Genomic DNA, 17,215 nt, shown 5'->3' on the forward strand with positions numbered 1-17,215 from the left:
ATAGTATCATTCTGGAAATATTGTTTGGTGATCTGCTTTTTCTCAGTAGTGATACATTGGGAAGATGTGTCCTATGTAGGTATTTAGTCTTCCATAAAATAATTCTTAATGAGTGTGTAAGTCACCCATAACCTATATTGACCATACTTTATTTAACTGTCCCCAATCATTGAATACTTAGCTTATATTGCTTCTAATTATGCCTGTTATATATAATACCAGAATAAACATCCATCTTTATGTACATCCATAATTATTTCCTGACATATATTCTTAATAAAACTTTTAAGCAAGAAGACATGTATGTTTTCCCTAATGTTTTATCATGAAAACTTCCAAACATACTGAGAAATGGAAAGAATTGTGTAGTAAAGGCTTATATATCCACCGCCTAGATTTTATAGTCGTTAAATCTGTTAAGCTAATATAGCAAAATGTTATTTTATTAGCTTAATGGATTTACCTATCCATCCATGCATCTTATTTTGGGGGGATTCTGCACATTTTTAATGTTTTGGATGCATATTGCCAAATTGCTTCCAGAATGTTGGTATCAGTTATGTCTATTTCCTCATTCTCCATCTGTTAATGTATGTTCTTTGTTTTAATAGCTGCTCATCTAATAAATGAAAAAATTGTCTTGTTTTCAAAATTTGCATTTATTTGATCAGTAAGGAGGAATAAACCTCTATGTAATGCTCATTTGAATTTCTTCTGATAATTCTATGTTATGCCTATTGACTATTTTCTGTTAAGGTATCTATTGTTCTCTTATTGATTCCTAAAAGTCCCTTATATTAAGTATACTAACCCCTTTATCAAATATGTTGCCTGTTTGTTGCTTTCCATTTTATTTTGTTTATAGTGTTTTCCGACAAACAGAACACTTTTAACTTCTAGAATCATTTGCCGGGCATGTATCGTATGCCAGGCACTGTACTAGAAGCTAAGCCTTGAGGCTCTGTCCTTAAGGAACACACAGTCAGGGAGGGAGGCACTGCCAACTCACCATAACATGATAAGGAAAATATCATGACGTGGTCGTAGTGTTACGGAAAAGAATTCCAAAGTAAGAATTGCTCTGGGAATTTGCATTTTGTGTGAGGGAGTCAGAGGTTTACACAGAGCAGGAGACCTTCCAGCTGGGGCTGGAAAATGAGGGCAGTTGTCAGGCAGAAAGAGGAGCAGCAGTGGAAAGTGGAAGAAGTGGGGAGTCTTGCTAAGCCTGGGAGCTTCTTCTCTGAGGGGCAACCCTGCCCCCATGACCCCTCGCAGCCTGCTTTCCTGGCATCAAAGTCACCAGGGTCTGAGGTTTTCAGGCTGTGATGTGAAGCGCCCACGGTGGGCCTGGGGCTGTTGGCGAAGCGGGTAGGGAAGTTGGACCATGGCCCTGCCCCCGCCTTCTTGAACGTTACAGTTTAATTAGTTTGGGCTCTTGGTTAGATTTCAGCCAGAGAAAGGGTTCCGCTTGAAAAAAAAAAAAATTTTTTTTAAACCACAAGTATGGAGATCAGAAGAAAAAATGATTAAAATGTTTTTATGCTTAGGGGAGAGGATTCCCAGGACCCCCTTGCCCTCCCATTACCTCCTTAAGTGATTTGATTGGGCCATAGGTCCCCAGGCACTGGAGGCTCTAAGAAAAGAGCTCAGGCCATAGGACCAGAGACTATTCAAACTGCAGGAATCTTAGAGGTCCTGGGCCCCAACACCCCATGCTAGAGGGGCTCAGAGGTGTGATGTGCTTTAGCTAAGGCCCTGCCTCTCACTAATGCAAAGTGGATCCAGAGCTCTCCATAACTCCATGCAGGAAAAAAGAACGTTTCCCTGGGCGTCACAGCCACGACCAGCCCAAGGACAGTGGGGTTGGAATGGAGGCTGGGGGCCCCAAAGGTAAACCTTATGTTTCACTGTTGCCTGTTCTGGCTGAAATGCAAGAAGGGGACCCAAGAGAGGAAATGGCCCTGGTCTGCAGAGACATTGGGTAGTGAATGGTGTTAAACATTTTGTCTTCTTGCAGGCACACTTTTCTCCCCACAACTTCACGAACAACATCAGGAAGGCTCTGGACATCCTCCATGCTGAGGTGTGGAAGCTGGTCTGTGCGGCCTCTGTGGAGCTCCACCACGTCCTTCTCGGGCCTCAGTCTTGGAGCAGAGGCAGCATTGGCTTCCTGCCTGCCTTCCCTGGGGGCCAGTGCCGACCATGCTGTTGTCTTGAACACACAAGTGTCAATGGGGGGAGGAGGGGCAGGAGAGATAAGGACGTGGGCGGGGCCACCCGAAAGACCAGATCTGGCAACCAGCAGGAGGGGCTGGCCCCAGACCCAGATGAGAGACTGGATCCACCAGCCCTGGTCCTCTTACGGACTGACCTTGCCTTTCCTTCCTCAGGTTCCTCGGGCATTTGTGAACCTGGTAAAAGTTCTGGAGATCATCAACCTGAGGGAGCTGTACCAGGAGAAGAGGGTCAACTGCCCAAGGCTGATCCTTAGGTAAGAAGGAAGCTTCCCTCCTCCCCGCCACCCCCCCCCCCACATTCCCTGTAGCGCCAGGAGACCCTTAACAGAAAGTAATCTCGATTAGTTAGAAAGCCCAAGGGCATGTGTGAGAAGTGCCAAGACCACCCTATTTTCTAACCTGACAAGGCCTAACGGGTTTTTGTGACCCAAGTGTCGGCCTCAGCGACCCTCCCTCCGAGTATGTGCTTACAACACACCATGTTCCTATTGTCACAGCCACTCAGGACACTCTTCAGTCCTCAGGGGAGGGAAGAGTAAAGTATGAGGAATGGAGCAGTCCTGCGGGGCCAGGCTCAGGGGCCACCACTAGGTGTATCCAGAGCTCCCCCCCAACCCCGCCCACCCCAAAGCCCAACTCCAGAACACAGGGAGCCTCTGTGTGGTGCGGATGCTCTGAACAGGGCACTCACACATGTAGGGCTGTTGTCACTTACTAGAGGAGAGAGAGGACAAACTAGAAGCAGAGTCTAGAGGACAGTCTTCCCCGAGCACAGAGCACCCTGCTCCTGGGAAAGCCTCTGAGAAGCCTTCATTTCCAGTCTCCAGAGGCAAGCAAAGGTGGTTCCCTCTCTGATAGTACACATCTCCATGACCTTCAGAAGATCCTTCTAACCCGAGCATGTACATTTGTCACAGCAGTGCTTCCTGTAAGGCCCTCTCTGGACCATTAGCCCAGGCCACAGTGACCGTGCCCCAGCCCATTCTCCTCCCTAGCTCTGTAGCTCTTTCCAGCACCCCCCCACCCCCCCCCCCTCCTGTAAGGCCCTCTCTGGACCATTAGCCCAGGCCACAGTGACCGTGCCCCAGCCCATTCTCCTCCCTAGCTCTGTAGCTCTTTCCAGCACCCCCCCACCCCCCCGAGCACACCACGTGGTGATTATTCATGTGCCTTTCCCCTAACAGCCCTGACCTCTGTCTGAGTCACCGCTAGCACAGTGGAGGGGCTCTGCGGCTGTTTGCTGAATGAGCGAATGAATAATTCACAAGGGCCAGATTTGCTCTTGGAAATTAAGGGGTACCTTGGCTGCTACCCTGAAGATCCATGCCAGGGCGCACCTGGGGGCCCAGATTGCACAGGTCCCCTGGGGATGGCCTGAGGACACCGTGAGCAAGAGGGTAGCTGCTGGATGACACATGCCTATTAACGCAGCTGGTGTCAGGCATGCTATTTTCAGCTGCTGACTCACTCTCTGGCTCCCGCTTTCTCCAGTCACTGGGCCACACGGGGGGTTCAGTGTCTCCATTTCAGAGCAGCTTACCCAAAAATCTCTTGCTACCAATCACTGCGGGGTTTTTAGACAATTAAAGCAAAAGGTTCAGAGTAGACATTCGTCAGGTCTGTTCTCAGCTCTGAAATGGCCAAGTCACTGACAGGCAGACTCAGACCTGCCACCTCTCTGCTGTTCTGTCGCAGTGGTTGAGCTTTCCTTGAAGGTGCGAGTCTGCTCTAAGCCATCCATACTATTATACCCTCACCCCCTTCGACACAGCAGAGACACGGACTGGACAGAAGTAGTTTATCCAGGAATTAAGAGCACAGGTTCAGACCAGACATTCTTGAGTTCAAGTCCTGGCTCCCACACTTAGTCTCCATGTGATCTTGAGAAAGTACTTAACCACACTGGGCCTCAGTTTTCTCATCTACACAATAAGGATAATGATAATATAACCTCTTGAAGAGCTAAGAGAATTAAATGCATTAATACCCATAAAGCTCTTGGCACAGTAAACATGAATATGCATTTGCCCCTATTATGATTGTTGTTATTTTTATTATTTAAAAATAGGTGTGCCTTATCTGTGCTGTGTGTCTTCAGACAGTCATAAGGTAACTCAGCTCTGTAAGTCACCCCTGCAGATGTCAGAAGCAACTATTTCATTTTCAGGAGAAAATCCAGGTCTGTTGAACTCTGTTCGGCTTCCTCTGGTTAGCCAGCCAGGGCCTCCGTTAGCACAAACTTCTGATACCTCTAAATTGAATAGATTCTGAATCTCATGCATTCCGATGGTGATTTTGATGGGGTAGGACATCTCTTTGGTTTGGTCTTCAGGAACCTGTGTCCCTGTGTCCTGAAGTTTAATGATAACTCCACAGAACTTGCCTCCCTCGTCGAAGTGAATAAGAAATATCAGGTAAGCCAGGAAAGGATTCTAAGCCTGCACTAGACATCGTCTGATCGCTCTGGTTAGAAAATGAGCACATGCCTACATTACCTTGACCCCAGCCATCTGGTGTGAGGTTGTGGGGTTACCACTGACCAGTTCCCTGAGAGGCAGTAATTTGGTTTATTTGAATCAAGCTGTAGACAACCAAGCCACTGAACACATTTCACCAGATCTCAGCTACTGGCCTTACACAGACACATAAATATTTCCATTTGTCTGTGAGAAATGTTTATGAGCTTCCGACTCCTGGCTGGAAAACCCTTTCCATCTAAGAGAGTCTGGAGGATTCGGTGAGATCATTTGCATTTCCTCTGCCCTTCTCTTCTAGGGAAACAGGTGTTACTGGGAGAAAGAAAGTCAGGAGATGATCTCCAAACATCCTGTGGGTTGTTCATTTTGGCTCTTTTTCCAACCGATCTTTGACCAGAGCAACTGGCTCCCTTGACTATCTTGAGTTTCCCCCCAAACAATCATTCAGTCACTCAAAAGGGCAATGGTAGCCTTCTAGCTCTTCTAGAGTAGGCTGCAAACAGCTTCCAGGTGGTTCCATCCTTCAAACCCACGGACTCCTTGGAGCACAATCATGTCCCTGCTTTGCGGCCGCCATGCCTGTCAGGGATATCAGGGCTCAGGGGAACAAACTCCTGTCAGTCACCCTCTGGCCCTGGATGACTGGGTGACTCCCCAGCTATGCCTTCTTCTGCTGTGGGCAGGCACCTCTTCGCCTGGTGAGGAAGTCCATGGTCGACACCAGGCGAGGGAAGGCAGGCAAGGTCATGGCCGTGAAGGCACAGCTGCTCCAGGTGGAACAGGCTTTTGCGTGCAAGCAACAAAAACCTATGCAGCGCCGGTTAGTTTAAGCCAACATGTTATACAAGCGGAGTGTCTGGAAGAGCTAAAAAGCTAGGTTCAGAGGCTGTGCCACCAGAAATCACAGAATCATGAAATTCTAGAGGCCGAGCCATGAGGATCAAAATCAGGCAGAGAGCCAGTTCAGTGGGAACAGTGTGGACACAAGTGTCACTGCTGCTTTTAGGAACTGAATGCAGTGCCGCCCTCAGCAGAAAGGATTCTGTGCTGTTCATTTTTCTATCACTAGCTGGGTCTGCCGTTCCCAGGTCTGATCTTGGTGACCACTGGGATCCTGGAGGAGCTCACACATCAGCCACAGCAGGCCATCAAGCCCACTCTCAGAATCTTCTCACTCACTACCTTCTGCAAAAGCTATGGTTCCCATAACTCTCCATGGAGGTGATCATTGCATTAATAGCTACCGTGTGCCAGGCCTTCTAGACACTCTTTGATTTCTCAAAGGATGCACGGTTCTGCTGTGCACCATTGTGGCTCATCCACAGGGCAACCAGCAGCACTGGAAGGGATCTAAGGGATGGTTCAGGCCTTGCCAGGCACCCTCAATTTACAGATGAGGAAACAGGTCCAGAGAAGGAAGGCATCTTGCTGAAAGTCACACAGCTACTTAGTGGCATTGCACTCTCTTTCTGGCTGACCCTGGGAAAATGAAGTACGTGGTCATTCTGAAATGCCCCTACTAATGTTCCTGACTTCCCTCTCCAGCCAGGGTCCTGGCCCCATATGGTAGAAATCTGGCAAGCAGTGAGATGGCAGAGGCTGGTGAAACTTGGAGCCAGAATTAGGATAACTGGTCCTTCTAGAACCGAGCCCAAGTGGGAACTGTGGGAGTAACAGCCCTGTTCCCCTCCTGGACAGATCTGGAGGCCTCAAGTGTACACGCACAGGACTAGGCGCGCGCACACACACACACACACACACACACACACACACACACACACACACCATACACAAATGATAGAAATGGGCACCATTGCTGATTCACCTTTGATTTTCTAAACAAATGTAGGGCAGAAATAAATTAACTGTAAGGATTATCCAAAAAAGTCATTTCATCAAATTCATACCCTCTCCCCTCCCAAATGCCCTTGCCCCCATCTTTAATCAGAAACTTTAAAAGGAGATCGAGCTGATGGTCTGGGGTTTTTCCTTATCTTTCCTTTCGTTTTTGTTTTTGGTTTTGGGTTTTTTTGTTTTTGTTTTTTTTCCCACAGCGTGGGTCAAATATACGCACTGGCAGCAGGGGGTGGGGGCAGGGACTGAGATGAAGACTGATCTAAAAAGTAACTAGTTGGTTCCGGGATAGGTTGAGATTCTGTTACAGATTGATTGCACTCAAGAGTCCGACTCTGTTTAAACTCTACTACCGCAGAGAAAAAGATTGCGCAAAGCCCAGAGCAGCGAGGCCCCTGACCCCTGCCCCCTTTGCCTCCTGCAGGAGGGGACTCATCAGCTGGTTGAAAATGGGCGATACGACACAAGGGAGGATTTTACGGTAGTCGTGCAGCCATTCTTTGAAAAAGTGGACATGCCAAAGACCTCGGTAACGGAAGCAGTGATCATGGGTAAAGGGGAGACATACACAGTGCCCCGCCGGTTTGGAGTGTCATTTCTGTATCCGACGCCCCTATAACATGGCCCCCCTTTTCTGCCCTACGACCAGGAGGGGTTGCCCGACAACTCTTTCTTCGCTCCTGACTGTTTCCACTTCAGCAGCAAAGCTCACGCTCACGCGGCCAGTGGGCTCTGGAACAACATGGTAAGACGACCGAGCTCGGGACAGTTATTGTCCCTCTGAGAGGAGAACGACTCTGGCAAACTTCTGAAGGAGTTCAGAGGCCCCTTGCTCAGGCAGTGTGCATCCCACACCGCAGTGATGACAAACCGCATTCCCTGCACCCCTCCCTCCTTTCCCCCAGCCCTGACCTGCCTCCTGACCTTTCCATTCTTACCACCTCTTTTCTGCTTCCTGCCTTAGCTGGAACCTGTTGGCCAAAAGACAACGCAGCATAATTTTGAATACAGGATGAATATCACATGTCCGAACCAGGTAGAGTGGGAAGTTCTTCCTTGCAACAGGTCTATTTATCTGAAGCATCTTTTCCAGGCTTTTTTTTTTTTTTTTTTAATGTTTTTATTTCTTTCTGAGAGAGAGAGAGAGAGATAGCATGAACAGGGGAGGGACAGAGAGAGAGGGAGACACAGAATCTGAAACAGGCTCCAGGCTCCGAGCTGTCAGCACAGAGTCCTACACGGGGCTTGAACCCACGAACCGTGAGATTATGACCTGAGCCGAAGTTGGACGCTTCACGGACTGAGCCACCCAGGTGCCCCCTAGGCTTTTGAAGCCTCTCAGGGAGGTTTCTCAGCTCATTTCACCCCCAGATCCCACCCCCACCCCAGACTCCAGTAACCATCCACAGAGCCCTGTCTGGTTGGACCGTGACAGGTGACAGCCCCCGATGGCCAGAGGCCCTAGTGTGCTCCTTTGTCCATGTCCCTGGGATTCCTATCACAAGCACGGGCCGCACACAGTTCTCTCCAGCTGGGAAGACCAAAGTGGCGATACAACTCAGCTCTCATTTTGGAGATCATCAAGGACAGGATGGGACAGAAGGACACCCTCTGTCTGTGTAGCTGCTGCCTGCATGGCGGGATAGAAAGGGCGAGGAACTGAGACCTGGAATAATATCTGCAAGGACAAGGGTCGGGGGTGGGGCTGCTCAACTGGAAGTCAGAGCTAGGAAAGCAGACATTAACTGGGAAGGCAGAGCAGAACCAGACCCCCATGCTCACTCACCGATTTTCAGGAAGATTCTTGGATCTCTATAAGCTGTTCCCTCACCTCTATGCATGCCTCTGTATTCCCAGAAGGGTCCCTAGGCTGAGCTGGGGCTTACATGGGGCAGGACCTCAAAATCCTGTCTTTCCTTGCCTGAGAAGAGTGGGAGTGGCATGGGGGTGACAAGGGGTCTAGGGAGGCGCTGTTGGGAAGGGCAGAGTCAAGAAGGGGGGTGATGCAGCTGCCCCAGCCAGCTGCGTGGGAGCTGAGAGCAGACTTGCTTCTCCGGAGCCACTACAGGGTTTATTCTAATAGTTCCTATGAGTTGGGGTTGCAGAGAAGGCCCAGTGCATCCTGGGAGGGAGCCTGCAGTGGTGGGCCCGGCAGGGAGGGCTGGGAATGTGGGGCAGGAGCGGCCCCAAGTGTTGTGCGGGAAGCAGGCGGGATTTGCTGTGTTGCTCACTGCGCTCTCCTCACAGTTCTGGCCGTTCCTGAGCACCTACAAGAACAGCGTGCAGGTACGGGCTTGTTTCTCCCTTCGGCTCTGCAGGCAGCCCCCGAGCTGAGGCTGCCCCCATAAGGCGGGTGGGAATGCGGGCCAGGGTCCTGATGGGTGGCCAAGGGGAATTAACTCTCTTCTGTGAGATCCGCCACCTACACTTTCAGACAGGGTGGCAGGCAGAATAAGCCACACTGGCTGATCGCAGCCCAGGGGGAGGCCAGCCGTTCAAATCATAGCCCCATCAAAGACATACGTGAAGATAGAGTTCCTCTTCACAGAAGCGGAGGTGGGGGGTGGGGGGTGGTGAGGGCCCTGAGTTCATGCTCTGATTCTTGCGTTGGATGGGGCGGGTTCTTAACTCAGTTAGTGGAGAACCCAGCCTGGGATCACCTAAGGAGCCTTCTTCAAGGGCCCCCCCGGGTCCCTCCCCAGGGTGGGACCCAAGAACCTGTGGTGGGTAAAGCTCCAAGTGAGTGTGACACCCAGCCAGCCTCTCAGGTCCCTTTCAACCCTGAGAGTCTAGGATTTGTTCTGTGCCTGTAGGGTCACGGGAGTGAGCTGCTGTGCAGGGACAGAGCCCCTTCTGCCTCGCCGCCCACCTCAGGTAAGCCCCTAGTGACCCACCAGGTCCCGGGGTCCCTCCACGAGGACTCGGAGGCCAATAAGTGCTCTGACAAGACTTGGCATATGTAACTAAATGACACAGTTAGGGCTAGTGCTTGCTTCCTGTCCGGGTGCTTGCCTGGGATGGGTCCCTGCTTTGTCCCCCTCTGCCCGGCAGCAGTGCCATTAACCAGCAGGATGCATGGTGGCCAGGCCCGGAACTGTTTCCTGCCTTCTCATTCAGCCCCTTGAGGAGAGCACTAGTCAGAGAGCCACGTGAGCTCCCCTTCCCCCCGTGCTGTGACCTCACTGAGGCCCAGAGGTGGGGGCGGGGTACCCACGGAGTCCCAAGGGTGGGCCAGCTCTGCAGAGCGTCCTGTGGCCCCAGACTGCAAATTTCTAGCCCTTTCTAGGGAGAGGGGATAGGGAAAGGCCCGACGTGATTATTTCTCAGATTTTTGGTGAAAATCCAGAGCCCAGCTCTAAATGGGCTGAGCACCTGACATTGCACCGTATCTCCGATGGCCTAGTGCCCAGGCGGTCTGTACTCAGGTCACAGCTGGCCTCTCACACAACCACCGGCACCGAAGTGGCCGATCCCACTCTGTCCTCTGTACTCTCTGTCCGCCCATCCACCCACCCCTCCCCTCTCCTCCTCCCTCAGCACCTCTCTCCCCGTAGGTCCAGAGTTTGTTCGTTGGGTCCCTTATGGGAAAATTCCGCATATAACCTCTGCCTCCGTGGCCCAAACACACATGCAGGTCATGTTTCTGGTCTTGCTTAAAGCAGGAGGCACTAACCCCGGCTGCAGGTTCCTTCCCACGGATTCAAGTGTGTCCACTTGTCTTTCCAGTGCACACCCTGAGACCCGCAGATCTCCAAGTGGTGGCGGCCCTGGGGGATTCTCTGACCGTAAGGACTCGGGGGCCCTGGGTGGGGTGGGGGCTGTGCCCGTTTCCGGGGCTGCACCCCAGCCTGTGCGTTGCCTTGCACCCCCATCCCGGCTCTGTGATCTGAGAGCATGGCGGTTTTGCAGCCGCCTTCTCCATCAGGTGTGCAAGAGGAAATCCTTTTCAGGAGTTAGCTCAGTTGACTCAAACAGTGGAGGTTTTGAACACCTAACGACGCTTTTTTTTAACAATTGCAAAAATATGTCATTTCAACTCAAAAAAAAAAAAAATCTGCTAACCCTACCTGTGTGGGTGCTCCTCTCCCTTTGGATTATACTTTGGATTGGCTCAGCCCAATAATCCCTTTGGATTATGCTTTGCATCGTCATGGAAAGCACCAGACTCCACAATTGTGGCTAAAGTCCTGCTCCTAGTTTCCAAGAAATAGGGCTCTTACCATCCCAGATGACCGCTTCCTGGCAGCATTTCCAAGGCTCCAAGACTGCCTTACAGAATGTCCCAGAGGGAAAGAGGAGACACATGTAGTTTACAAGAAATCTGTCCGTTGCTCTCCACTCCAATCTATAGGCTCTTTTTTCATGCTTATGAAAGAACTTAAAAGCACAGTGCTGCTGGCAATAATATGGCAGTGTGTCACATGGGCAAAGCACTTGGGGTTTTCGTAGCCACTTTTACAGCTATGATCCAATTTGGTCACTAAAATAATCCTAGGAGATCAGTAGGTCACGTTCTTGGTTCAGTAAGGAGGCAGCTGAGATCCGGGGAAGGCAGATGGCTGGACAGGAGTGTGGCAGAAGGTGAGCCCGGCCTCTGACTCTCAGTCCAGGGTCGGTTCACGCCATGTGATGAGCGTAGGGAACTGCCTGCCACCCTTTCCTCTGACTCACTCATTTTCCTTCGTGTTTTGGTAAGTGTTCAAAGGCCGGCAATGGAATTGGCTCCAAACCAGATGACCTTTCTGATGTCACCACTCAATATCGGGGGCTGTCATACAGGTAACGTTCACCCTCCCACCCCAAGTTCACCCTCAGAACTTGGATGAGGGGGTTGTCTCTTTTAAACACATAAATACCAAAGAGCCAGGACCTGGTCTGGAAGGGGCGTTCAGAAGCGAAAACCTCTGTCTTTCTGCAAGATGTGATAATATGGTAAGTGGAGAGGATCTTTTTACTGTTGATAACTTTTTTTCTTTAACTTCACAGAAGAAAATGAGGGTCCTTATCAGACTCCTGGGTCAACAAATCCAACATGAAATGCCCACGAAAAGCACAAAGCCTCTGAGTTTTTACCCGCCTATTTGCATGTATATGTGCACATGGAGGCCTCCGTCTGTTTACTGTCTCTATGTATTTATCTGTGTCGTTCTGTACTCGCACCTCTGCCTTTACATGCATGTACACATCTTTCCAGAAAACTCTGAAATGCAACACACCACTTCAGGAGGAAATGAGCAGGACAGACTCACAGCCCCTGAGCCCTTCCTTCCTGTGTGCCTATAAGATACCAGGCACTGAGGCCTGTGGACGGTGGGCAGGGGATGTATGGGGAACATAAGGAAATGCCATGCTCAATTGGCAAGTGCTATTCCAAAATGAAAGATCCCCGCCCGAGGGCTACAGAAAGAGAGAAGAGGGAATAATCAACCCTACCAGTGGGGAGGAAGGCTTTGCAGGGAACGTGGGAATGGACAGATTAGCAATTAGATGGAGAGAAACAGGCATTCCAGACGGGGAGTAGAAAAGCTCACGGCGCCTCAGGTGAGTGGGTGGACGTGGGTGGGTTTTCTTGTTTCTTTCTTTCGCAGTGAAGTTTGCATTTGTGGATGCTTCACAGTAATGGGCAATTAGCTCAGAACTCCAAACAACTAGAACAAGGCCAGCCAGGAGAGGGCAGAGTGCTAAGGAGAAGTTTTGCAGCCAGACAACACACTGGCCTCCTCCCTTTTCTTACCAGCGAATTCAAACAGAACGTTTCTTCCGGGAAAGTGAGAGGGAAGAGTGTGGGGATGATGGAGACTATGGGAGTTCCCTGACCAACTCCGGAGGACAGCCCCAGAGGGGAGGAGGGAGAGAGGACCCCGGGCGTGGCTAGCAGGACACCATTCACTGAAATAAATGGCTCCCAGCTCCCAGAGGGGCCCCCAAGTTCCTCCAGACCCTCAGCTGGGTAGAGGGGCTCCAACCCTGAACCAGAGCCTCGCCTTCTGACCACTGTGCCCCAAATGTTACTGAGGCTGTGAGAACAAGAAAAGCCAGAGGGAAAGCAAGCAAGCAGAGCTTAGGACAGACAATCCAGAAAGGACGGGAGCAGCCCTGCACTCAGTCTTAGCTGGAGAAGGGATGGCTTCAGGCCACAGTGTGAAACAGAAAGTAAGGTAGACAAAGGACCAGCGGGGGTTAGAGCCACACCTGGTGGTGCAGCCTGCAGAAATGGGGTGGTGTGCCCTCCCCCCTCAACTGGACAGATTCCTGGGCTTTAGGTACAAACAGGCAATCTTCTGCTAAGTGTTGCAAGAGCCTTTGCTCTTCTAGTTCTCCCTACAGGGGAGGTCAGGTGTGGCTTAATGTTTCAATCTTGTGTATTCCAGTGGCTGCTGTGTCTTTAAACCCTTTATTCTAAATGTTTCAAATACCTGCCCACCATCCATGTGTGTTAAGGATGGAAGCTCTAGGTCAGAGCCTGAGATACAGTTTGACCCTTTGGTAATATAAACAGTGTTCCCCAAAGAGTGTTCCGTGGAACACTAGCCTCCTGCATTTTCCTGACAAGGGTAAAATTCTTTGTACCGGGGAGGGAACATCACCTACTGTATCCTTCCTCTGGAGAACTCACATGTGTGTTAGCATATTAAAGGCTCTGAGAAGCCCTGCAAGGAAGACACTTGCTTAAATTGTATCTGTTTAATCCAGTGTTTCTCTCAATCCTGGAAATTTTTCTTTGTTCACAGTAGGTATTAGCACCTGCCCTCACCTTCCCCCTCACCCCCACAACCCCTGGGAAATGTCCATGTAGTAGGCTGACCTGAGAAAAGCAATTTTCTGAAGCCATTAAAGGTTCTGGATTGGAAGCAATAGGCAATGAAAGATTCCAGGTAAATTAAGAATGTAATTTCAGCCTCTGCCTCCAAGGAGACAGAAAGTGGAGAGAGGGGGCCACATAGAGTTGAACAGGGACAATGACCCAGAATTCTTGGGAGATGGGTTGCTATGAGCAGGGCCTGCAGCTGGAGCTTTGGCTGTGACTATTTCCAAGGCCTCTTGATCTGTGAGAGCCACACAGCAACGACAGGTGCCAGCTTTAGCTAGCTTAACTATGTGGCGGGCCCTGGTGTTTAGAGCATTGCTTTTTCTTCTGCTGACATAAGTTTGCTTATTCATGGCCACCTGAGTGGCTCAGTCAGTTGAGCCACTTGATCTTAATGCTTGATCTTGGCTTGGGTCTTCATCTCAGGGTCGTGAGTTCAAGCCCTACATCGGGTTCCATGCTGGGCATGGTGCCTACTTACAAAAAAAAAAAAAAAAGAAGAAGTTTGCTTATTTGGCATCAAAAGACCAAAATAAAATTTACTTACCAAAAAAAGCTTTTTGTTTTATTTATTAATTAGGAGTTCAAGCTCACTGAAACTCCTTCCACACATGTCATTGAGCATCTACTCTGTAATTCTCTGTGCACTGTGGGTGATGACGGATGACCAAAACCCAGCCTTTGAACTCATGGTTTAATACAAATTACTTTAATTGAAAGGAGCTCCTACTAAGGGACTCTTTCGTACAGGTCTATTTTCTTGCATGTGTCACATAGTTCTGATCACAACGAGGGCTTAAATATTTTTGTTCCTCTGTACTTATTTGTGTAATTCTCTTTTCTCCTAGAAATGTGCACCCAGAGATTTCTGTAGCCTATTGGTGTCGATTAGCTATGGCATTTTAGAAGATACTTTTAGACAAGAAATTACAATAGAAAGTTCTTGATGTCTGTGTGTAGGTATATCTCTAAGCTTGTGTTTACAGATTTATTTTTTTATTTTTTAATGTTTGTTTATTTTTGAGAGAGAGAGAGCGTGTGCAAGCAGGGGAGGGGCAGAGAGAGAGGGAGACACAGCATCCAAAGCAGGCTCCAGGCTTTGAGCTGTGAGCACAGAGCCAGATGAGGGGCTCAAACTCATGATCTGTAAGATCATGACCTGAGCCAAAGTTGGGCATCTAACTAACTGAGCCACCTAGGCTCTCCTATGTATATATTGAAGAAGAAAAGGAGGCAGAGTTAGAACACAGTGATTGGAGGAGGTACATGGTTTTCTAATTCCCTGTCAAGTATAAAGTATTCTGATTAAATGCTTTTAGCCCAAAGAAAGAAGGATCAAGAAGCAGCTAAAGCAATTGGCTTCATGCAGAGTTGGAAAAGAATTAGAAGCTCAAATAAATGTCCAGTCACTGGCCAAGCTGGGTTCAGACATTGATGAGAGTTAGGAGAGAGACAACTGGGTGAGGGAAGAGCAGCACTCATAGGGCTTCTTTCTCTCTACCCCCTGGGGCTGCTGAACCTCTGACTTGACCACCCTAGTATGAATTAGTCCTCTTCATTCCAAGCATTTCCTTGAATGAAGAACAGCCATGACTTTGATTCATGGCCTGTCCTTTGGAAGTCTATACTGGTGGGCTGGGTGCTACTGCTATGTTCTCAACATCTATTGGCCTGGAATAATATGCTGGCATTGAGCAGGGGAAGGAAAAAAAGACAGTAAATACAGTACATCTGAACATTAGACTTTGTTAAAATAGAAATACTTGTCTCCTGGCCTCCCACATGTATTCAATTTAAATGCATGAAAGGAAATGTAATTTTGAGTGTGTGTTGAGGTTAGATTGAGCACCATGGAATTAGATTCAAGTAGATGAAATCAGATTGGGCATTGGAAGGCAGTGAGAGGCCACCCCCTGAACCTCCCAGTGGAAGTTACCTCACCACTGGGTAAGGAAGAGCTAATGCATTTTCCAAAGGTTTACAGCTCATGCTGGGTTTTTGTTTTTGTTTTAATGTTTATTTTTGAGACAGCATGAGTGGGGGAGGGGCAGAGAGAGGGGGAGAAACAGAATTTAAAGCAGGCTCCAGGTTCTGAGCTGTCAGCACAGAGCTTGACCCAGGGCCTGAACTCACAGACCACAAGATCATGACCTGAGCTGAAGTCAGACGCTTAACCAACTGAGCCACCCAGACACCCCTCAAGCTGGATTTTAGTTACCTTTCAAAAGTTAAGTCACCCCTATGCACCTCAGCTTCATCCTCTGTAAAATGGGGAGAGTTGCATCTACATCATAAGTTTGTTGAAAGGTGTTTAGGTAATTAATGTAGAGAATCCAGTCCATGCTAGGCGCATATACTCAGCTAAGTGCTTTCCTTCCTGATTTGGTGCAAAAAAGAAATGGCTCTTTCTTGCCTTTAAATCCTAGATTTCAGGGTAACCAACCCTTTGGGGAACTCAGATTTTCACAGACTTTCTCAACATGAAGGGGTTGATGGGTCTCACACATCTCACAGATGCTGATGGTGTGAGCACTAAGAAAGGTGGGGGGGTGCCCTCTCCCATAAAGCCTAAGTATTGACTCAGTCTCTCTCACTGGTTTGCTCACTCCCTACAGTTCAGGAGGGGACGGCTCCCTTGAGACTGTGACCACCTTACCAAGTAAGTAACCACCCGCGGCTCAAGTCTGTTCACCAGTTCCCCCTGACCCCCAGGCTTCCTGGGAGTGCCTCTCAGCTGAGAAAGAGGATGTAACATCATCTCTGCATACACTGTTGAATGGGAGGAGAGACCCATGGACAGGTAGTTGAAGGAGGGGAGGTAAACTTGGAGCCCTGACCCTTGGGTTCAAGCCCTGGCTCTTCTCTGTGCTTGCTGGGTGACCTAGGGCAAGTCACCAAACATTCTGAGCCTCAGGTGTTTTCAACTAGCCCAGAGGGTACAGAGACAATCCAATGAGACAGTGACTATTCCCTATTCCTTGCACTGTGAACTGTGAAAGGAAGAAAAAGAAAGGGAGGAAGCGAAGGAGAGAGGGAGGAAGAAAGAGTGAGAAAGAAAGAAGGAAAGAGAAAGGGAGGGAAGGAAGGAAAGAGAAAGAGAAAAGGAAATGGAAAGAGAAAAGAAAAACTGAGAGGCTCTTGCTGCCTTGGTCCACCATGTCATCAGGTCATTTCCATTCAGCCCCAATTCCTGCCGGACACCCCCTCAGCCTCCCTGCCTCAAGATGGGAACGAAGCCCACTCTGGTGAGCCTGGATCAGACAGAGTAGATTTCCTGATCTTCATCGTAAGTTCTCTGTGTCCTGTTCATCCTCTTCTCTCCCAGATATCCTTCGGAAGTTTAACAGAAATCTCAGAGGCTACGCGGTGGGCACGGGGAATGCTAGTGACGCAAATGCGTTCCTCAATCAAGCCGTTCCTGGAGCAAAGACTGAGTATGACATTTGGGGAGGAGGGACTGTGGGGTAGAAAGTGGGAGGTGCCTAGTCCCCTTTGAGACTATAATGCTACCTCCATGTGCAAAGGGGACATTCACCCATTTTCAGCGATGATTTGAGAGGCCTTCAGCCACTCTCTTCTGTAGCCACCCCTGTGACTAAGGCCACAGCAGAGAGGCTTGAGAGGCTCAAATTGAGACAGGAGCCATGTGCCTGGAGGCTGAACTCCTGACCTTGCTTCATGGGTGCCATTTTATAATCATGCAATGAACCAACTAACCTTATCCAAGTTTTAAAACTCACCGTGACATAACGGTGCCAGTGAGCTTCACTCTCCCCAAAGCCTCACAAGTGGCAGTCCCAGAAAAGATCAGGGAAGGCCAACATATGAATGGACAAGCC

At 49.4% G+C, this 17,215-nt stretch overlaps 1 protein-coding gene across 1 annotated transcript in view; it reads left to right on the top strand.

Moving 5' to 3' along the window:
* The window catches only part of PLB1 (phospholipase B1), a 125,298-nt gene that overhangs the window by 69,852 nt on the left and 38,231 nt on the right, over positions 1 to 17,215 (top strand). The window contains 12 exon segments of the mRNA XM_039238444.1: positions 2,018 to 2,083; positions 2,391 to 2,491; positions 4,570 to 4,651; positions 6,993 to 7,097; positions 7,218 to 7,313; positions 7,533 to 7,604; positions 8,816 to 8,854; positions 9,382 to 9,442; positions 10,295 to 10,353; positions 11,274 to 11,347; positions 15,992 to 16,035; positions 16,702 to 16,810. Coding sequence (XP_039094375.1) covers positions 2,018 to 2,083; positions 2,391 to 2,491; positions 4,570 to 4,651; positions 6,993 to 7,097; positions 7,218 to 7,313; positions 7,533 to 7,604; positions 8,816 to 8,854; positions 9,382 to 9,442; positions 10,295 to 10,353; positions 11,274 to 11,347; positions 15,992 to 16,035; positions 16,702 to 16,810 — 908 coding nt within the window.

The sequence above is a fragment of the Hyaena hyaena genome, unplaced genomic scaffold (genome assembly GCF_003009895.1).
Source record: "Hyaena hyaena isolate Hyena2069 unplaced genomic scaffold, ASM300989v1 scaffold_140, whole genome shotgun sequence".
Taxonomy (NCBI): domain Eukaryota; kingdom Metazoa; phylum Chordata; class Mammalia; order Carnivora; family Hyaenidae; genus Hyaena; species Hyaena hyaena.